The sequence below is a fragment of the Chelmon rostratus genome, chromosome 16, assembly GCF_017976325.1.
Source record: "Chelmon rostratus isolate fCheRos1 chromosome 16, fCheRos1.pri, whole genome shotgun sequence".
Taxonomy (NCBI): Eukaryota; Metazoa; Chordata; class Actinopteri; order Chaetodontiformes; family Chaetodontidae; genus Chelmon; species Chelmon rostratus.
Window position 1 is genome coordinate 4,500,739 of NC_055673.1, and position 23,469 is coordinate 4,524,207.

Here is a 23,469-nt window from a genome sequence, read left to right on the forward strand (position 1 = left end):
AGACGCACTAGGCTAGGGTACAAAAGCTTCTGTCTGCACATATCTTGCTTCCTACTTTACAATATGGCAGCGTGGCTCAGCAGAATTTGTATCCCGACGCAAACAAAGCCACAGTGCCATGATGATGTCTCATTCCCTCTCCCCGCCCTTCCTTACCAGTCCCTGGGCGTCCCATGATGATTTGCTTGCGTGGAGCAGGGTGAGGAGACTCAGCTGGCAGTATGAGCGGCAGCAGGGCAGTTGGCGTTGGGTGACAGGCTACTGGCTGTGGCAGCGCCCCTCCAGAGGCATCCTGGTGTCCCTCAGGTTTCCTCTCCCTCTCCCTGCCTCCGGAACCAGAGGAGGACAGGACTGAGCCCGATGAAGTGGGCATCGACCCGGGGATGGAGGGGCTGGACAGGGCAGTGTGGCCCACTGTGGCTGGAGTTAGGGACTGGAACGAGACATTAAAAAAGTATTTTTAGTATTTGCAGTGAAATGAGCATAGCAATAATGTAGTACAGGTTTATTATCTTATTACAGGTATATATTCAAAATACTGTTCAACCTAAAATGTATCTTTTGAGATTTAAAAGACACCAGCTACTCAATGTACTCCATTTATATTCAGTTAATCCACTTGTTCAGTTAGTTCCAAACACTATCCTTCACAGCATAGCTACAGCAAAGCACTATTTCCATGTCAAGCTACTATCTTAAATGCAGAGTGATTTCAGAAGTTTCTAAGATCATTATGATGCATTTTCTGCCCTGGCTCTGGGTCTCCACTGGACTCCGTTGTAACTGCTGTAAATCCAAGGTGACTTGCAGCAAGCTTCAAACTTTTAAGAGACACCTCTAAAAGTGTGTCGCAGTTAGTATTTGATACTAACAACATTTTCAGGGCCCAGGGCTCATGAAGCCCACCCACTTATCAAAAACTGTACTTGGGTTGGATAATGTTAAATAGCATGCGCTAATGAAGACACTATTGTGCTGTACCATTGCTATACAGAGGAAACTGTGATACATTATTTTTATCATAATATAAGATTACATATGTTGTGAGGTTTAATCTCCATCCTTTGCACATGATCACACATCACAAAAACAGACGTTCTTACCGAGCTGGAGGTGACCAGGACAAGTGTTGATGTTGGGTTGCGCAGGAGAACCGCACCGTTGGTGGTGGCCCCGTTGATGGGGACGGGGACCTGCAGGCCTGGGGGAGCTGTATGTTGGGGCTGGCTGTGCTCTCTGGACCTGCTTCGCTCTCTCCTTCCTAATGGGCCATCAGAGAACTTGGCCAAGGGGACATCTGGGTTGCGGACAATTACTGGAGAATCGCGGAGGGGCACAATGCGGCGCGGGGAGGGTTCCTGGGGCAGCGGGGAGGGAGGAGTGGGAGAGACCAGCATGGGTGGAGGCGTGGAGGCAGCGGAGGACGGCGGCCTGCTGGTGGCACTACGGGGCCGGGGGAAGGAAAGCGAGGAGGGGGTTGTGGGCTGACTCTGTGGGGAGAGGACTCTAAAGGCGGCAGGGTTGTGGCCCAGGATTGAGTCGCCCATCACCCCTCCCCCTATGCCCACCAGCTGCTGTTGCTCAGGTTTGGTCTGGCAGTCGTGGACTGCTGGCAGCGGAGGAGGTGGGTGGGTGTCGAGCTTCCTCTTGCTGGGGCTCATAGGGACTGTGAAAGTGAGGCTGGTCTGAAACGTGGGCACAATCCCTGACAGGTGGCGCTCTCGCTCAGCACCTGGCGTGCCCATCTTAGTGCCGCTAAGCTGGCGAGGGCGGCGTGGAGTAAGTGAAGCTGGAGCTGTAATGGGGCTGAAATTGGCAGGCCGAAAGCCAAAGAGCGGAGAGGGTGAGGGTGATGGGGTAGGGGAGAAGGGCGACTGGTTGGAGATAGGTGAGAATGAGGGCGTGCCTGATCGGGAGCCCCCCAGGGAGACCAGCATTGTCGCTGCCTCACACTCATCAAAGTCGAAACGAGAGAGGTCCTGGGGGAGTAGAGAGGGCAGAACCAAGCGGGGGCGGGAGTCTCCTCCACGGCTGCTGGCCTCGCTGCTTTCCCGTGATGTCTCATCCCAGTCAAAGTCTGAGCTGGCTCTCCCACCGCTCAGTCGGAGGTCAGACGGCGTCAGGGTCCCTGTGCTGCTGGCTCCACCCCGTTCCCGGCTGCCTCCACTGGCTTCCATCTCCTTGGTCCTCATTGAGAGGTGTCTGGAGCAGTATCCTCGGCGCTGGGACTCCTTAGAGCAGCCCTCCCTGGAGCACAGCCTCCTCCACTGCTTCCCATTGAACTTCTTTCGGATGCCTGTTGGCGTGCACACCACATCTCCCTTCTTGTACTTTTGCTGGGCCGCTGTCAGTGGGGTGCGGGAACGTGAGGACGAGGAGGAAGTCGAACCTGATCCAGATCCACCACCTGCTCCTCCACTGGAAGTACCTCCTCCCGAGGCTTTGTCTACTCTGGAGGAGGATGCGGTGGAAGAGGAGATGGGAGGGAGTGGAGGGAGCTGGGGGGTGGTAATGACAGCACCTGCAGCCGCTGTTGCTGGGTCAAGGCCTAAAAGGACAGGTGAAGGAGGCGGGTGGGGATTCAATGCCAGGTGTGCAGGGGGGATCCCGATGCCCCGCACCACAGACAGGTGGGGATTGAGGTAGCCAGGCGGGGGCTTAGAGACAATGTGGCGGTGTTGAGGAAGTGCCATTGGTTTGGCCCCAGGTATGATTGCCCCCATTGGGACCATGTTAAAGTGGGACACCTCCATGTCTTCTTCGGGGGTGAGTGGCATGTACGGGTGATGTTGCTGCTGTTGATGCTGCTGCTTTACACTGTTCTCCCTTTCTCGCTCTCTTTCCCTCTCTCTATCCTGTTTTCTCTGGAGGTCTCTCTCCCTCTCCAAGTCTTTCTCAATTTCCCACTCTCGGCCAGGAGCGAGGGTGAGGACTGATGCTGGGGTTACTGGGGAGGTAATGTTGTGGCCCGATGTGGAGGAAACAGGGACCATGCCTGGGTAGGGCATTCCTCTCCCCAACACTGACCCCACGCCAGGTGTCATCCCCCGGCTCAAGCGACAAACCTCCTGTTCTACATCAATCTCCTCCCTGTCCTCCCGCTCCCTTTCTCTATCTCTGAGCCCCTCTTCTCCATCTCGTCCTCCTCCAGATGGCAGATCCAGGTCCCAAGGTGGCACCAGAAGCCGGAGTGTTTGTCGGGAAACCCACACTGCCTGGGTAGCACCAGCTGCCCCACTGCCATCCTCTTCTTCATCCACAGAGTGAGGTTTTTCCTCAGACAGCAGGACACGGTAGCGATTGGCCACTGCTGGGTGTGTGTCCACCTGGGTCACTACACCTTCTCTGTACCACTGCCACTGGCCCTCGTTGCCCTCCTCGTTGCCAAATGGTACGCAGACACGGGTGCCAATAGGTATAGGATGAACACCAGGCGGTGGGGCATCTAGTATAATGTCCACCACCCCAGGGGGGCTGTCATGTCGATACGGGTAACGCCACAGCGTCTTCTCCCCATTCAGTTGCACCTCCAGGCTTCCAAATTCACCACTGACCTTTCGGACCACCCCAGCCCGGAACACCAAGTCTGAACTGCTCCCTTCGTCCCTCCTTTCGCCTCCCCCCTCCTCATCACTTCTCCTCCTGAGCTGGCGGGCAAGAACACGTTGATTCTTCAGCCCTTTGGCCAGGGCATCTGACAGCGCATCAGGGAGACTGGGTGGTGCATGTGTAGACATCTGTGTGAGGGTGTGTGTGTCGCTGACTACCTCCAGGTCAGCTGAGTGCTCGCTGGCGGTGTCCGTTGAGGAGCAGCGTGGCAGGGGGCTGGGCGACACTCCCTCTGCATCTCTAACCCCTTCACCTCTTCCAGGCCTTTCCCTCTCCCCTCCCAGAGATAAGGTAGGGGGTCCTGGGGAGCTATCATGAGTCCCCTCCCTGCCAGTGGTCCTGCTGTGGAAGTCATCCATCAGGCTCCTACTCTGACTGTTGCTATCAGGGTGCGAGACACAGATGTCACTTCCTGAACCCGTTGACCCGTGGTTGATGACCCCACCACTAAGAGGAAGAGGAGAGGGTGTGCTGGAGGAAGGGTTGCTGTGGTTACCAGTAGTAGACGAGCAGTGTTCAGAGGTGTACTTCTTCTTGGGAACGCGGGCCTTGAAGGTGGCTGTTTTTCGGCTGGAGGCGGGGTTTGGGCTGTTGTTGGCGCTTGGTGTACTACTGTTACTACAACTGCTACCACCACTGTCGCTGTGGCTGCTGCCACTCACAGCTGGCCTCCCAGCTCTATCATCCGAAGATGTCAACAATTTCCCAGGATCTGTCATAAGTGATACTGTCGTCTCTGACAGGCCATCCCTGTGAAGCCCCTCCCCCTCCGAAGTGTCCCGTGCTCTGACTGGGTCCGCCTGGGAGGAATCTGAGTGTGAATTAGAAGAAAAAGAAGAGGAGGGTGTTCGGTTTTGTGGGGATCTGCTTCTGTCTCTGTTCTCATCTGAGTCTCTCTTCTCCCCTCCTTCTGGGGCATCCCCCCCTCCGCGGCGCTTCCCCCCTTTGGCCCGGGTGGAGGGAGGAGAGCGCCGGCCCTGCTTTTTTATCGGCTTCATCTTTTCATCAAGCTTGCCTTTTCTCCAAACAAGTCTTTTTATTTATTTATCCCAGAGATTCTCTTTGGCGTTCTTCTCTTTCACTGCCTCGTTTTTTCTTCTTCCCCCTCTTTTATTCCTCTCTATTTTCCTCCTCTGTCCGGGCCTCTCTCTCTCATCCTGTCTTGTCTTGGTTGCACGACTTCAGCACTTGCCCACCTTATTCCAGAGACTCTGAAAGAAAGGGAACAGGGACTGTGGGTTACTCATGTAGCAAACACATTCAGACATGCACAAAGCCCATTCACTACACTACTAACTGCATGACTTTGAGAGGAAAGGCGACTGATTCAATCAAAATCAAAGATCTATGAAAACAGCGAAGTGACATCAAAGTAATTCAAAATAAAAGCACAGCAAAGTGGGACTCATGACAGGCGTCATAAAAAACAGTAATAAACAGTTAAACATTAATTTTAAGAAATGTATTCGCTGTTAAATGCTGCACCATCGTACGAGAGTAGTAATGAATATGACTCATCTACAAATTCATTACACATTAATTCATTACATAACAGGTTCTACTCACATTACACAAGGCCTGCATCCATACCTGGTACGTACTGAAAACAGGAGGCCATATTGTACGGTAAACACAATTTCGACTTACAACACAGTATGGAAATAATGAGAAGCACTTTGCAATTTGCCCAGACAAGCCTTTCTGCATGCACTCCTCTCACACACACACTACTTCTTGGCCGGGGCAGTAGAGGCGGGGGAATTCCTTCTTCGCTCGCATACTGAAACCCTCCCTTTCTCTCTCTCTCGCTCCCTCTCTCTCTCTGTGGCGACCTTTATCTATGTATTTCAAAGCAGAGTCAATCCGCCCCTACAAACTCCATTTCCTGTGGAAGACCATTACCTAACTTCCCGTTACTTTATTCCTCCCTCTCTCTCTCTCTCTCTTTGCTACTATTACACTTTCTTTCTTATCCCCTGCATGCATCCTCTCTTCTCTCTCTAATATTGATTTCTACCTCTCATTGCTCTCTTTCTTCCCTCTCCTTCCACTTAGTCTCTATCCTCATTTTGTGCTGCAGTCATCCAGAAAAGCAGAGTTGTTCCATATAATTGTTATTCCACACCAGAGTCATTCAGTATCTCTCTTAGCCTTGCCACAGTCATTCAGAATATCTCCTATCCCAGACTGGACTCATTCACAGTTCTGCCTCCGTTTAGAAGGTAAAACAGATTGATTTTGCTGACTTGTTGAACGGTGGGCTGTTGCCATTTAACTGGTTTGTTTGCTGTGTGGCTGATCCACACGGGACATGCCTCAGGTCCTGGCTGCTGCATGCTCTGCCTCATTTCTTCCAATACAAGAGTCTCCACACAGCTACGAGTGGCAGAGAGATGTTAACGAGTGTATAAGAGACAGAATCAAAATAGCCCCTATATGCTCTGCCATCTTTTTGAAATGTCTTACTCCAACTGCGATATTCGCTGTCAAAATCTTCTAGATTGATGTCTATCATCCACCACTAGCCTTGCCTACTTGTCAGTGACTGTTTGACTGTCTGCTAACTTACATGTCTGCCTGTCTGTCCATGTTTCTACATCCATCCTCCCACCAGTCTCTTTCTCTCTGTCTGCCTGTCTCTTTTCCCTTTTGCTGCCTTCCTGTTTGTCTGTGAAGGCTTGCATTCATTCAGGTCCTTTTAATATCTGCCACATCATATCGGCTAGAGAGAAATCCATTTTCAGAGATGAGTGCCGCCTGTCTCAAGGCCACACACACAGCAAACATCTATGTGATGATAGTTGATAGTGCACACAGAGAGCTAGAGAGCTCCCAGCCATCAGTGTGCTCTATGTAAATCCCTATTTAGGACAGACAACCATAGAGCAGCCACCATAAAATGATTTGGCAGCCGGCCTTACTTGGTCACGATAGAGGTATGCTACGTGTGTTTACTCAGTAGTGCACTGTGTACAACAGCTGGTGTCAGAGTCATGGGCCTAATGATAACAGCTTAAAGACAAACTGATGCAACTCACACTCCCCTCTGTGAAATATGGGGCAAGACAGCCCATATGGGAGCTATAGTAGGCCTGGGTCTCAGGTACACATAAAGTGCAGGGTCACAACTTCAACCACATTTTCTATGCACAACAGCTTTTATCCTGTTTATTAGGTTCACGTGAATACACAGCAAGCATGACTGCGGTTGTCAAAAGCATTGATGGTTTGATACTTTTTTTTTCGGTTAATTACATATTTGATCGTATCGAAAGTACCATGGCTATAAAAAACCCGAACAGATCTGCAATCAGATTTTCACCCTCGGCTGCACAGATGGAACAACGGAGATGAAAAATCAACTGGTCCTCAACCATTACTATTAACATTACTACAAATGTGTTGATATGTGTTCAATTTCTTTTTCAGTACCAGAGCTACGTGCACAATGTTAATTCTGTGTAGCTAGGACTTCTTTTTTTTTTGCCATGATATCAAAAGAGGTATCAAGTATTGTTTTTCCATACCAGTATTGTATTAAAGTTTTATGATGACAACATTAAGCATGAATGTAGGCAGCACTGAGCTGACACAAGTCCTGTGACATGACAAATACATAAAATGCTGCTTTTCTGGACACATAATTTAGTTTAGCTAAAGCGATTGTCCAGGTTTAGGTCATGGGTTCAACACTTTCACAAACACTACTGGGCTAAAACAAACTAAAAACAGCAAAAGCAAATTCATTATTAAATCAAGTGTAAGTGATTTAATTTCATGGTTATGCAATAAACAAAGGGGTCTAATGCATATAGCACTGCATATGTCCTACTAATATAACTCACTGTCACTTTAGGGTCTAGTGGGGATCTTTCAGTCTCTCTGTGTTGCTTAATTCTAGTTAACTACATATTTGTGACCCAAACCAAACTGCATGACACTAAAAAGTTTTGCCATTAGCAGAGCACCTCTTTAAAAGTGCATAACAGGATTAATACAATGCTTTACAATCGACAGGCCAGGCAGTATAGATGTACTGACATAATCATATTCCAGAATAGATAACAGTTGTTAACTTTATCTAGACGAGGCCAAAAGCACAAAATGTAAACTACAGGAGGTGATGTCGTCACCTCTGGTTTAGCTGGATAGTACCGTGTATGTGTCAAGCCCTCGTAGTACCGCGATTACTACCAGTTTTACTCCACAACACAGCAGGCCGTGGCGTGCAGCGACCAGGCCTCGACTACACACAAGGCCGCTTGGAAATCCTCTACTCACTGTCACCGGGAAATAACCGGTTTAACGGGCATATTGACCCTTAATACCATGTAATACGGCCCGTATCCCCTGTGTTGCATGACAGTGTGAAATGTCCCGAGCAGATGAACACGTTAACTTTGTGAATCCACTCCACAGCCAAACACAACACAACGGCAAACAGCCCACAAAGTCGGCTGCTCGGCCCATCCGAAAGTGACAGTCGTGCGAAAATACAGCTAAAGCTGCCCGGATAACTTTGGGTTGACCCTCGTCGTCATTTGCGTTACCGCGACCGTAATACAAGACGGAGAAAGTGTCAATATGTGGCCACAAACTAGTCCAAGGAGAAGGCCCTCGAGCCCCTAAAAACACATTAATTCAAACAGCCACGTTGATTCATGAAAAAGAGGAAGAAAATATGTCAGTGTACGAGATAGGAGGAGGAATGACAGGCGAGGAGTTTTCGAGGTCTGATACAACGCACGAAAAATAACAGTTGATCTAGGAAGTCCAGCGGCAGTTATGGCGTTGAATTTATTTCTAGTGGAAAAGTTTCGAGCTCACTATGTCTAACCGCACCGCTCCCTTTTTTTTCACAGAAGACACCCAATCCGCCCTCTACTCGTCTCCGTAGGCCACCCAGATATCGGAAAATATGCTGATCAGCTCAACTGCTAATACTGTTTATGGCCACAGTAAACATGAACAACGTTAGCAGCTCGGCAAAAGCACAACAAGCCCCACTGCAGTGCTGCAGGAGAAAGATTTGTGGGCAGCTTATACTCACCAGAGCTAATATAGTACCCCAGTGTGATTCTCTGTTGAGTCCGCCGGGTAAAATAGGGCAGGGTGGCCAGTCGTCCGCAGCTGCCAATTAGCGGCCGTTCATGTTTCTCCGGCAAAGCAACTTAAAAGGAGGAAAAACTACTGCCCTGTACATTCTACACTACAGTCGCAAAATGGTGAATGAAGCCCCAAAAGCCTTGACAACCAGCCCGTGCGGCCAATCGCGGAGCACGAACGGGTACAGTAGCCAATGGGATCCCGCGGAAGGGGAGCGAGGGCGGAGCCGCACGTCAAAGTAAATTTGATCGACGGCGCGCCTCGGCCAATCACGGTGTGGGAAAACACAGAACAGCTGTTGGAAGAGCGAGGCTGCGGCGGCCAATAGAGCTCCTCTGTGGGCATGTCTGTGACTTACACAGGCACGCAGGACAGGAATGAAATCTTTCTCTCTTTCTCTGTCTTTTCTTTCTTTCATCCCCCCTTCATTTGTCTACAAACATGCCAGGCCGTCTGTCCTTTTCTGACTTTTTGCAGTAGACTAGAAAACACTGACATGACATCAAATTTAATAAAGATCAATATGTCAGATTTGAGATATATCTTGTATTATAACTTAAAAGTCACACAAAATAAAACCAAGCTTTATCAAACCTAGTTAACTCTCTGTGTGCTATTTATTTATCTGAATGTCTGGCCTGTGCAGTGCAGTGTCTGCACTATGATCCATGTGAGCCACAGGTTAGGTGTAGTTTCAGAGGGACCACAAAGAACACCAACTCCCAAATTCTTCAGCTCTCTCTATCTCCATCCCTCTCACAAACTCGCTCTTTCTCTCCCTCCCAGCTAATCAGAGGTGCTCTAAACAGCACAGCATCCCTTCGTCCCGCCTCCTCAGCCAATCAGGGCAGCCGCTGGAGGCTGTACGTCACCAGAGCAGCGTGTGATTGGCTGAGAGGCTCGGGGTCTGCAGGCCAATGACCGAGTGCTGTGGTGAGGTCATTATGCTTGTTGCCATCAGCTTGGCCAAACAGGAAGAGTGAAACCCCAGTGAGTAAGTTGGTCCAATCGTGGGATTATGGTTCCTAAGAGAGTGACCCATATACACTGTGGGCCTCCCTGCACACACACAAACACACACACCCTGTGCGTACGCTGGGAGGCGAGCATGTGTACGAGCAGGTACAGTCTGCAATACACTGAAGAATACACCATGCAAACAGGCTGAAAGAATATACAGTTAAACATGCATGAGTGCACACACACACACAAACACGCTTAACACATACATACACATACATATACATGCTCGTGCAGCACACAAACACACACACAAGCAACACAGTGGCATCCCGCTGTGATTTCATAAGACACAAATGATGTGTGAATTGCTGTGTAGCAGTGCGAAGTGCTGTTTCTATAGCTTACAGGCACAGATGGCGGGTTTGGTCAATGATGATACAGAGATGGCTGGTTGCGGCATTGCAGTCTGGCTGGCGCACACACAAACAGACACACACACACACAAGCACGAGCACACAGGCGAGCGGGTACACTTACCGCAATCACACACAACTGGGCACACGCATACAAGCAAGCACCTACACACACATACAAGGCACAGCGGAGTTAGAACATGCCTGGGCGTTACATAAGCTGTACGTGTACTGAAGCACACACACAGACGCAAACACACACACGCACACACACACTCAGACACACACACACTGCGCCTAGCCCTTTGCAAGCAAACACATAAATACACACTTTCGTGTAGACTGGGCAGACTATATAGCCTCTCTGAGAATGCAAACATATAGATATGCACTGTTGCACAACCAACAAAGTAAAGTACAGGTTTATTATCAGTATTTAGTTTGCACAGGAAACACACACACACACACACACAAGCTCAGCATTTATGTATTTACTGTACGCATGTCGTGGCTGTAAAATGTACAACTTGTGACTCATAAATCTGTAGAAATGCACGGCAAACACACACGCAGACACATGCACATGTAAGTGCAGAGTGAGTGGGATCTCCAGACATCTCCCACACCCCTGATAGTGAAGCACTGCAGTCTCTGTCTCTCTCTAACTGACTGCTCATTCACCATAGAGGAGTGTGTATTCAGAAATGTAGGGCGAGTACTGCGCGCACGCAACTTTGAGGGGTGGCTGGTTTCGTAAGGCGCCGTCGAGAGACATTAGAGAGAGGAAGAGTCCTGAGATTGAAGTCTTGGGAAAGCTTTAGAATGAGACTGGAAATGAAAGCGCAGAGGTTTCAGCGGTAAAAATTAGAAGTGAGACAGACGGTGAAGAAAATTATGAAAGATAGCTTGTTGCAGAAAGAGAATGAGGGAGAAAGAAACAGACATGAATCACGCAAATGAAAAAAAGAGCAAGGAAGAGGGACGCAGACGGAAACGGCCAGAGAGGTAGACTGAGAGCGACTCTTCGCCGCAGAAGTCGAGCTGTTTGTGAATGAGTGCCATAAATCCGGCTGGTATTAGCACCTCTGAGCACTTTCTAAGAATGAGGCGGAGAGCCGTGGTTAAGCCCCCCCAATCCCAGTCACTTTACACGAAATGCATTACGGCCACTTAACTGCTAAACAGCTCCAGGGACCCTGCACTGTACCTGACCCAACACTCTAACACTCTCTAATTCAAGTGTGTGTGTGTTTTAAAAAAAGAACAAATCGAGAGTGAGAGATGGACCAGATGAGTCCAACTCTACTCTTCCCACCCTTTGAGGTTGAGTAGATGCACAGCAGATTTAACAGCTTGCACCTGCTGTGAATAATGAAATCGGAGAGGAGTGTGCAGTCACTCAGCTGCCTGTATAATTAATACTAGTGATACAGTTTAAATATCTTTCTGTTGTTAGATTAATAGGATGCATCCATATCCGCTTTTATTCAAATACTATAAACTGTGTATTGTGTAGTAGTATTCACAGAAAACAGAAAGGGATTTCGGGTACGCACGGAGTGATATATCGGCCTGCAGTTTTGGAACTACCCTAACTTTCAAGTTTCACAACTTTACACAAGTAGTAGTAGTAGTAGTAGTAGTGTAGTAGAAATCTACAGAATAAGTAAGTACAGTGTAGCGAGCTGCTGTTTCCAGGGTCAAGAATGACGAGGACCTTTCAATTCGGTCGAGAGCTCCAAAACCAGATTCTCCACCTCAGTAAAAGTCCGACATGCGCACAATGCAACCACTGTTTGCACACATCAACTGTTCTCAGTGTCAATGTCTTGTTCAAACGTGACTGAAAAACTGATGCAAATGTTCTGTGAACAGCCCTTAAGCAATAATTGAACATGTAAGTTTCATGTTTGTACTAATTTTGGATGAATGTTCTCGACCTGCTACACATCATTAAATGGCTGCAGGGAGACAGCGTCATGTTTACTTTTCTGCTCTTGTACTCACGTGTCATTACCTCTTTGGCTTTGATCAGAATGTTTAAGGATATTATAACATTTCAGTTTTTAATATTTTATGTTTTATTGGTTTTATTAACTAATTCTTAGCATTTAATTTGAGAGCATTAATCTTAAATCACTGTGCAGTTTTTTTTAGCATCTTGTCAGATTCTAAAAAGAACTTAGAACTGCATGAATCTGTATCGACAAATAAAGTTTGATCGAGTGACAAAACCTGTCATCCTGTAACATCACCAGGTCTTAATATTTGTGATGAGACGTGAACCTAACTACTTCCTAATAAAAATGTGAATCAGCAACACCCACATGCGACAAATCTGACTGATTAGTTAGACATGGTGGTTTATCAAACACAAACAATTTAGACATTGGTTCACTTTTATTTACTTCTCCAATATCTTCAACAGTTACCTCTACTGCTCAGTAGATGGCGCTGTGTCCTCTGTGACTAAAATGCTCTAACCTGCAGAATGAGCAAGTGATCTTGAATGTTCCTGATTTTTGTTGGTTGTGTGAAGTTGTCATCATGCTCATAACTAGAAGAAATTGCGGAACTGATATATTTCATTCAAGCATATCTGTCGGCTTCACAAACAAACGAGCAGGGAGCTTGAAACTGTATGTAACATTCATTAGCAAGAGGAGGTAACTTCAGGGAAGTTTTAAAAGAAGGATTAAGATACGGAACATCTTTAGAATCCCCTATATAATAATGTGAATTTTCTGAACGTCTGAAGTCCTGAGTTTGGTTTTGATTTTGAGATTGTCTGCTGACCAACCTGGTCTTCTGCAGGCAGGCTCATTGCTTGTGATAAAGAGCATACTGGCATACTGGCAAGGCATCAGACCTGAGCAGCACTAGCTGGTGTTCTCTTCTTGTGACTCCCACAGATAATGAATCCTTATTACTGAGGAGGCTTCTCTGCCGGCTCACTGAGCTGCGAGGACAATCTGCCTCCAGAAATATACTCACACGCCTGCTGCTGCACAGGTACTCAACTGTCAGCATGTAATCCTCCACATGCACTGACTGACGACCTGCACGAGCACTGAGTCAACCGGTCTGCAGTGAGTTCTGCTTGACTAAACTTTTACTCTGTGTGTCTGTGGTTCAAGCTAAACACGTGCTTTTTTCTGTAATGTCCTTACTGGGTTCATGATCCCCAATTCACCATGTTTTCACAGCTGAAGGCGTAATAGTGTGAACTCTGATCATGAAAAGAAAGTCACTGTAATTAGGCTGAACAAGGAAAGTAAAAGACAGGGAAAAAATCAAATAATAGGTGAGTCCTGAATAAAGTTCATCCCATTCAGGATTAATATATTAACATATATAACTTATTGAACATGTTTAAGATCACCGGGGAACCTGAATATTAATAATATTAAATTAGAGGCAAATATTTACCTATAAAGTTAAGGAATGTTTTTTTGGACCATAATTAAATATGTTTTCAAAAACAGTTATACATGTTGTCTGTTTTATCTAATTCAGTCTCAAAATTGATCACAAGTTGATTATCTGCATTTATATATTATAAATAACAGATTATTATAATATTTTTTTCAAAAGTTTCTCATCGAAATTAATTTTAATCATTTGAAAATAATATTTAATCCAATTTATTTCATTTCTCTACATTAAGTTGAAATATTTTACTATTTGCAATCTGATTACACATTTTTTAAGTAATTTGTCAGTTACTATAGCAGTTTGGGGGAGTGTGTTTGTTTTTAAGCAAATTACATGTAATATAATCTGTTGTTTATTGTGCCACCCCATCACACTCATACACACAAAAACATAAAATCAGTTTTTCATTCAGAAGGCAAGTTTATAACTCATATGATGAAGAAATGTTAAATTAATGATGTGTCTAACCTGGTTTTGAATTTTGGAGGTCCAGAGCTTTCACTGTGACCTGCTGGTGAAAGTGAAGGCGGAGCGCCAGCAGGAGCCCAGCAGGAGCCCAGCAACAATGCATGATAATTAGCCTTCTGTTGTGATCTGGTTTCTGTCTCGGGCCCTCTGGACCGTGACCTCTGACCTTGTCCCACAGCCAGACAACAATCCCTCTCTGCTGGAGGCCAAAGAGCCCGTCAATCAGCTTCCTTTTGATTCAGCACTGTCCCCATCAGCAGCCGATGAATGCCTCATAACCGACTGCAGGGGAGAGGAGAGAGATAGAAAGTTGGAGGGGTGGATGGGAGCTGGTGGTTAGAGAGATGAAACAAATACTGAGATGATTAACAGGGTTTCAATCATGACAACACAAAGACACGGTAAATGTGATGAAAGTAAAGAAAATTTGGTGTGTAGGTGCAGAAAGAGGTGGTGCTGCAGTCAGTCATTGGTAAAATAGCTGCTACATGAATACCATTTACAATAATAATACAATTATCTACCACAGAAAAGTGAAAGACAATTATTACTGTTATTTTTAGTATTAACTTTATATTGTTGGAACAGGTTTAAAACAGGACTGAGACAAATAAAAGCAGGCACTTAAAATAAAACTAGATGAAAAGGAAAAGGATACCCAACAACAAAGATGTGATGTGTTTGACATGTAGAAAATTAGACGGCCTTGTGAGGTCAAAGGTCAAACAAAGTAAAATTAGTCTTTAAAAAAAATCCCTATAACGTGGAACAATATCAAAAATAGTTAAAGTAATCATTCAAAACTATACAGCTAACAGCCAGTTAGCATAGCTTAGCATAAAGACTGTAAATTGATGAAACAGCTACACTGGCTCTGTCCAACGGTAACAAAATCCCAGCGTTCAGCATTTGCAAATTTCATTAATTTACAAGTTATGTCCCTTTTGATGAATTGGTGCATTATGTAAGCATGACAGTTCACAGCTTTATTGGCGGTTTCGGTTATTTTGTGGCTAGGAGCAGTAACTTCCTGGTCTTCGCTGGTTGCCTGGCAACCGCTCAATTGTCGTTTTCACATTTTGGTTTTTGCGTGGATTAAACAGAAGAAATATAACAGAGTCTTGGATCTGCTGGCAGGCTGATTTTGTGACAGATAGTCTGTCCCCGATTTTTCGAGCTAAGCTAACCGCCTGCTGCCTATAGCATCATATTTAGCATACAGAGAGCTGACAGAACAATCCAGTTCATTCAATAGTTCAGTACTGAAGAAGTAACTTGTGCATTTTTGTGAACAGTTTGTTATATTGTTTGTAAATATATGTATAGAAATCAAACAGCACTGTATTTTTTTTCCAATATAGCGTGAGCAGTTGACCTACCAAAAGTAATGTTATTCATGGTAATTACACAGCTAAAGTGCACACTGAAATGGCTACAACAGTATTCAAACTGTCAAATTTCCATTTCATTACCTTCCACAATGGAGACTTTTTCCTCAGTACAGGTTTCCAGACGGGCGACTGATCAGTCTAGACATAAATGTATGTTTACGTTTTTGTGTCAACAAAGTTTAGGAAAACACTCAATCATCAAGCCATTATGGTTTCACACGCCACCACGCGATTCCATGAGAAGTGTCGCGAGACTTTGCAGAGCGGAGTTAGGAAAAAAGGGCCCCGGGCTGAAAGCGTACTACTGAAAATTGACAGCAGGGGGAGCCAGAGTTTCAGTGAGAAACCAGCAGAGAGACCAACTGGAGGCCTCTACTCCAGCAGTCTGTCCAGCAGTGACAAGGACGGGACAAATAGCTTTAACGAGCTTCTTATTAAAATATTAAGAGGTCTTGTTAAGGCTAAGGAAAAGGTCTAACATTTCCATGTGAAAGAGGAAGTATGAATGAAAACCTTTTTGTACTAGGCTTTTACATTTATACTTTGATTTAGTGTCACATCTGACCCATCTGAGGAGAATCTGAGAAAAAAAAGATATATATATAATATAAATCTGTATATATGTATTATATTTTAACTTATTCTTTTTTTGCATAGTGTCTTATCTAAAGGCTGTTTCAGAGGTTTTATGAGAACTTGTTATGGCTTTGTCTCGAGCTGGCAGATATTTTCAAAACAGTTTAATCACTGAAGTCATTTTTAAGCAAGAATTCACTTGTCCCAGCCATCTAATGTGAAGATTTGGTTTCCTCAGTCTTTTGTGATTACAGTATAAACTGAATTTGTGCAGGGGTCTTACCGTCAGCTGGTCAAAACAAGCTACTTTTTGGCATCATCTTACCTTCCAGGAAGCTGTAACGGGTAATTTCCACCACTATCTGACGTTTTACAGACCAAATGATGAACTGATCAATCAAGCAAATGTTTGCAAGTTTTATCAATAATGAATTAAATAATCTTATATTGCAACCCTAGTTTGGCCTCATGAGAAAATAAAAGACACTAAATAAAAAACCACCATCATTATCAGCACTTTTGGTCAAAGAAAACTAAATCCCAGCCTTAAAAAACAAACCCTGAAGCACACATTCTGAAACCAAACCAGGACCGCAGAGCAACCAGCACTCAAAATTTGTGAGGGGGCACAAACATGAGTCTGATTCAACTCATGAGATGAAGCAGAAGATAAACCCACATCGTGTTGTATGGAGGAGATTTGCCAGTCTGGTGAGTAATTAAAACCTCCATGTCGGCAGAAGTAAAAACATGAGGTGGGAGGATCGCTGAGGTGTCATCTGGGACACAATTAGCATCACAGTTATTAAAGATCTCAGTGATTTTGTCGGGGCAATCGTGAGTAATGCTGACAATCTAAGAACTGATGCATATTTATCCTGCTGCTCTACTCACACATCAGATAACATCGTCTCTTTACTGATTTTTACATCCAACTACATCTTTAGTACTAACACGAAGCCTTTCAGTGAACTACTATAAAAACATTTATCTCATCTGAATGTACACTAAATAAAAGGCTGCGACAAAATTGAAAAATCTGGATGTTTAACAAAGACCAACAATCTCTTTCAAACAGTTTTCTGCACCTGAATAGAAAGTCACAAGGTCTGCCTCACACAAACATCTCTCCTTCCTCCTGAATTATTTCCATTGTCATAACCAAATCTCTTCCATCAAGGTCTTTTTGTAGCAGCTGTTGCCAAGAGGAGGACAAAAAAAAAAACACAGAAGACCCATCACAGGCCCATTGTGAGCAAAAGTGAGAATGCTTATCCCCGGATGGCTTTCTTTCATAAAATGTGCCAGGACTTCTACAAGTACAAAGTACTCGACTTGCCGTCGACATGACTTGAGTCATGAAGCATTCAGAGAGAGAGAGACAGAGAGGCATGACAAGGCTGCAGGTTGTTGACTACAAAAGCACCAGCATGAAAGAACAGAGGGTCTGACTCAGTAATGCAGGTTGGCTAATGTGCGTTTGGGTGTCAGTCTTTTAATTCCCAGAACAACTGATATCCAAATTCTCCTCTGGGTGAGTGATCAGCGCTGCAACTAACAATTATTCCTAGAAGCAAATTAATCTGCTGCATTACTTTTTAAATTGTTTAGTACATAATTTCCCAAAGCCCAAGGTGACATCCTGAAACTGCTTGTTAGTCTGATCAACAGCTTTTTATCGCATTATGTTGCAACAAACAACCCCACATATTACACTTTAGTGTCTTCTTAAGTCAGCCCAACCCTGACTCCATAAAAGTTGTCGCTGTGTAAAACATGAATAAAACAGACTGTGATAACCTGCTGATCCTCTCTGACATTTACTCAGCTGAAAACAGCACAAAGACAATATATTTAATGTTTGAGCTCATCAACTTCATTGATTTTTATAAATATCTGCTTATTCTGAGTTTGACGCAGCAACATGTTTCAAACAGTTTGGGACAGGAGCAACTAAAGACTGGGAAAGATGTGGAACGCTCCAAAAACACCTGTTTGGATCATTCCACAGGTAAACAGGCTGACTGGTGACAGGTGATAGCATCATGATTGAAAGGCTCAGTGGTTCACAGCGAGGATGGAGCGAGGTTCAACACTTTGTGAACACGATTAGATAAAAGAGATTAATACATTTACATATTTACATTTTACAACTTTTTTGGATTTGGGGTGATACAATGAACCTTAAAATAACAAAGCAACCAAAACTAAGAAGGGAAAATTATTCACATTCTTATTCTTTATTTGCTCATTTTTTCTGAAATGAAGCTTGAAGGAAAGAATGAAGCAGGTGAGCAAATGAAAAAAAAAGACACAGAGTCTGACATCCATTTTTACCTTTTTAATGACCCCTGATTATTGTTTAATTACAAATGAAGATGAACAGATAGAAGAGGAACAGAAGTACAGGTGGTTCGTCCATGAGGAAAACAAGTCTCCGTCCCTCCTCTGGAGTGACAGCTCACCGTCAAGGTGGACATGAGAGGAGAGACAGAGGCGGCCAAAGAGAGGACAGGGGAGGCATTTCAAATAATACAATGGTTAAACAGTACAAAGCTCTTTTTTCTTACAGAATCCTCCAAAATGGAAAAAAATATATATACATAACATCAAAAAATGAAAACAATAGTTTCTTCCCCTGCTGTATATCATGTGGGGATTATGTGACCCTCCTCTTGTCCACGGCAACATGGTTATAAAATCAGCGTGAGTTTAAAAAAAAAAAAAAGAGAGAGAGAGAGACTGCACTGAAGCACAACAACAAGTTGAAGTTCATGGGAAAGAGTGCAAACTGGAACAAAAACTCACAGAAAACCAGGAATTTGTGGAGAAGAGACCAGACCATGGCAAGAGGGTACAAAATAATCAAAACAGTCATGTTAATAATATAATAGTTACAAGAGTAACAGTAATACGTCTGAAAAAATACAGAAGAAAATGATAAGAACAACATCGGCGGAACCGAGGGGTGAAAATATCAACCGGGTGGGGGAACAGTTATTCTCTTGTGTTATGTTTTTGAAGCCACGACAGGTAAGGCAGCACAGGTGCAACGGTTCAGGTTCAGCTCTGTGTTTGCATTTTTCTTTACCAGACACCTGTAAACTACATCCGTCCTGAAAGCTCCCTAAAATGTTTCTGCTGGCACCGTCATCACTTTCCACTGACAAGAAATGATGAAGATGTTCAACCCTTTTTACAATGAGGAATGCTGTTAATGCTAATGCACCAGTTAGGATGGATATAAGAGTTTTTTTTGTGCCTGGTGAAGAAAAATAACCATTTGGAAATGACTGAACGTGTGTTTAAGACACACACGAGACTGGAGCTGGTTGGAGAATCGGGACGAGAAAGTTTATCCGGCCAGTCTTTACTAAGTTGTGTTGCAGAGTTTTTTCATGTGTGTGTGTACGGCATAACCATAGAAACCACACATTCCCTACACACACACACACAAGTACACGTACACACAGAGCAGAATGAGCGAGTCAGATTATGGGAAGTCCCTCTCTCTCCACTCTGCTCTGAGGTTTTGTGATGCCATTTCCTGTGTGAGTGTGTGTCTAAATGTGTGTAGCAGTGTGTGTAGTGTCTTTGGTTTGCCGTCTACTCCAGAGGCTGCGGGGGTGTCTGATGTCACGTGTGATGTCATGTTTCCCTTTATTCTAGCCACAGTAAAGCCTCACTCTAACCAGGATGGTGTGTGTGTGTGTGTGTGTGTGTGTGTGTGTGTGTGTGTATGGGCAGGGTTCAGACCAGCCCATACACACTTGGTTCACACAAAGCTGCTTGAGTCCACAGTCCACGCTCAAACCAAAGTCCAGTCATATCAGCAGCTGCGGTCCTGCTGGCTTTGTGAGGTGACGCAGAGCTGAAAACCTGCTGCGTGTCTGCGTCGTCCAATCAGAATCAGCCTGCTCTGAACACGCGAGTCTGTCACCGGCTCCCCGTTACAACCTGCGCCTCCACACTTTTTAAGCAGATCGGGATCAAACAGTTGCAGGCGGGTGGGGTTTACCATGCAGGACAAAGTGAGGAGAACCAAAAGAACTGAACTTAGATTTCTGTGACTGAACTTGACCCCGTCCTGACGTGGTAATCCCCGCCCGGCTGCTACTCAATGGATGTTAAAACAAACATGTACACTAATAAGGTAAATATGATTTGACCCAGGTCTGATTAAAGTTTCTGCTCACTCATTTCGCCTTGTCCCGCCACACCCTCCGTCCCCTGAATACACAATAGCTGAATTTTTATTTTTACAATATAAATATAAAACTCTGATACCGGTGGCCTTTGTCACTGCAGCTCAACGGTCAAGAGAAGGCAAGGGTGAGAAGGCAAAGGCTGAATTATACTGGTAGTAATATGCCCATTAGAATATATACATATCTTTACCATTAAAAATAGTAGGATTTTCCTGATTTGTATCAAATGACCATATTGAAATATAATATTTGAATTCAATATATATTTGAATAAAATATATATGTGTAGATTTACTTATTCTGTATCTCTCTTTTACAAAAACAGAAGGCATGGTGGTACTGTGTGATAAAACATTTTGCTGGGGGTACTTGATAAAACTCATGTTGGCTCAAAAAAGGCACAATCTCATTTTTGTTTGTTCGTTAAAATGGGCGAAATGTCTTCTTCCTTTTCAAATGGATAAAACGTCATAAAAATAAGTTGTTTCTCAATATCTCAGTGGAGGTTTGCCTGAGTTAAACCTTGATGCTCGACATTCGTTACATGGTTCCCATTCTCCCCAAGACAAATCAGTTTGCTTCGATCCTCGCTTCTCAAAACACCACATGAACAGATTCGGCTGTTATCTCCAAAAAACAGAAAGTCCTCAGATCACTGCAAATGCCCTAAAATACTGTCCGTGTCCTTAAGAGGCACAAGCATCTGGCGCAGTCTTTAAAAGAGAGGAAAAACTGGGGGAATGCAGAAGAGAGCTGTTGATCTGTATGTTTGAGGGAGAAAACACTATGAATGCCCTCAAACCTCCAAACCCCTCAAAGATTGTGCGAAGTCAGGCAGGGACACAAAAAGCTGGGACACCCTCTGTATCCTTTCTTTTTTTTTACACCAGCTTTGGGTCCACACACACATTCAGAAACAAGTGTGTCTGTAATTACAGCCTCACTGGGAGCTGCTTCCTCGTTTCCTCAACAAGAGAAGAGAAAAGGAGAGAAAGATCCGGCGCTTCCTTCAGGGACTCTGGCGGTTTTTCTGTACAGTGGAAACGGCGTCCAAACACTGACCAACACATGCTGGTCAGAGGCCGAGGGGCCAAAGTCAGTTCATCGAAATCTTCCTCTCCTACTCAGGCTTAGTTTGACGGTCCTGAAGATGTACAGTTCCGCCATCATTCCATGTCTTTATACACTGTAGTGAATGAGCTGAGGATGAGGAGACCCCTCAGCCTGGCCCTGACACAGTCTCATAGTGTCTGAGTTGTTTCCTGGAGAAAAGACTGATTGGAGAGTTCTTTCTAATCACATCTTGAAAAGAAAAAAAATGTCCTCTTCAGTCTGTTTTTTTTGTTGTTTTTTTTTTCTCACTGCCCTCCATCTTGTAAACGACTGAACGGTGATGGGTGCAGACAGAGAGGCACTTCTGTAATCTCTATCAGCGCTGTTAAAAGTGTTTTTAGTAACGTTAGGATCTGTCTGTCTGTTACGGTGAGTACAAATGAAAGGAATAAGAGAGAGGGGAAGTATGGAGGAGGGCTCACCAACTTCAAGTGAGCCAGATGTGGGCGAGGAATTAACTCAGTCTACTGCTGTACAATTCAGGCTGCCTTGGTACTCTTTCGGGTGAGTGTGATTTATTTTACTGTACCAGGTGAACAAATAGACCAATTACAGACATAATCTGGGCACAGGTGTGATGTGAGGTGATCCCTGGCAGACTTATGGCCTTACTGGCACCATGAGCATGAGGAGGCATTGAATGTGCAATTGATATTAAGAGTAGACTCACTCTCTGCAGGGCTCTGATGTTAAAAATAGGACCGACGCCAATACACAAACTGAATATGCTTATCTCTTAATGTTGTAAGAGAAAGCAAAAGCACTCTGCTGTGTTCATGTTTGCTAGGGTACCAGGGGCACAAAGGCGTCTTGCCTTGCAGCACATTAGAGGCTACACAGGTGCATCTATGTGTCATGGTTTTACGTAGGCCATAACGTCCAGCGGCTGCTTGCTGACGGTCCTGACCGTAGGAAAAGGTGTACTACAAACACATGACAAAACCAGAGAGGTAATTATGGTAACGCATTAATCTCGTTCTTCACTACCGTGTGAGCATATAGATGGATCCTATGTAGGCAAATCTGTTTTATGTTTGGTAATTTAAGGAGCTTGTGGGGCTGTGAGGTCAGTACAAGAGCCCAACAACACCTTTAATTATTGCACAAAGAACAGAATCTCCTACACATGATGCACGTACATGTTCAGATACAGAATGAACGTACATTAAAGTGTATTTATATAATCACCTTGAAGTTAGGTCTCCTTTTAAGCACTCTGTTGTGTAACGCCAGAACCTGCTATACTCACTACTGCTAGCAGGAAACCACAAGGCATTATGATCTACATGAAACTATGAAGTTGGTTGACTAGACTCCGAGAGGTGTGTGATCTATCTAAGAAGGATCCTGTCTGTCTGTCTGTCTGTCTGAAGCTCAGCAGCCAGTGTTTTCCAGAGACAGCTGTGCTGTAGCTCTCTGCAGCTCCGAGCTCGCTCTGCGCTGGGTGGGAGCTGGTGGCAGCATCAACCCCAGAATAACACCTCCTCCTGCTCTCCCTCCCCCGTTCTCCACCTCCCCCACCCTCCTACCTACCTCCTCCCTCTTCCCCTCCACCTCCTCCTCTCCCTCAGCCCTCACTTTCTTGTCCTCCGCCTCGTCCCTCTCTCCGTCCGCCTCCATCTTCTGGTCTTCGCTCCAGCGGCGTTTGAAGCGGAGTTTGAGCGGGATACAGCGCGTGCCTCCGGGGCTGATGGGAGCTGCCTGACCGGGCTCACTCTTGACGCCGATCAGGGGAAAGGCCAGGCTGCCGCCGCCAATCGGGGGAGTGGCGGGAGTCTTGAAGACCTCCTCATCATCATCAGGATCATCATCAGGGTTACTGTGAGGACGGGCAGAGAGGCTGCTCCCATTTCCGTTAGCTTGATGGTGGTTGTTGAGCTGATGATGGTGGTGACGAGCCGTCGGGGTGAAGATGTCATTGTGGTCATCCTCTTCATTGTGATTGAGCTCATCTTCTTCGCTGATATCAGTCACCTCCACTTCTTCTTCTGACTCGATGTCTGATATGGGCTCCACCTGAAGAGGAATATATACATAACACCATGGTATCTTTATTAAGAACAGATATTATCAGAAGATTAATTCCTTTATTAGTCCCGCTTGGGGGAAATTGATCTGTACACTCTGGTTAGTCCTTCATCTGTCACACATACATGCAGTTGATGTGTAGCGTGCATATGTGCGTGT

The 23,469-nt window shown here is 45.1% G+C and overlaps 2 protein-coding genes across 3 annotated transcripts in view; both read right to left on the reverse strand.

Annotated features, from left to right (window-relative positions):
* The window catches only part of cica (capicua transcriptional repressor a), a 34,692-nt gene extending 25,888 nt beyond the window's left edge, over window positions 1-8,804 (reverse strand). For both annotated transcript variants that reach the window (XM_041954684.1, XM_041954683.1), the window contains exons 1-3: window positions 8,660-8,804; window positions 1,104-4,820; window positions 157-433 (exon numbers count right to left, since the gene is read on the reverse strand). In XM_041954684.1, coding sequence (XP_041810618.1) covers window positions 157-433; window positions 1,104-4,607 — 3,781 coding nt within the window. In that variant the 5' untranslated portion in view covers window positions 4,608-4,820; window positions 8,660-8,804. The remainder of the gene's footprint in view (window positions 1-156; window positions 434-1,103; window positions 4,821-8,659) is intronic.
* Window positions 8,805-18,296: 9,492 nt separating this feature from the next.
* erf (Ets2 repressor factor) overlaps window positions 18,297-23,469 on the reverse strand; it is a 36,516-nt gene continuing 31,343 nt past the window's right edge. The window contains exon 5 of the mRNA XM_041955868.1: window positions 18,297-23,298. Within this exon, the coding sequence (XP_041811802.1) occupies window positions 22,657-23,298 (642 nt within the window). The 3' untranslated portion in view covers window positions 18,297-22,656. The remainder of the gene's footprint in view (window positions 23,299-23,469) is intronic.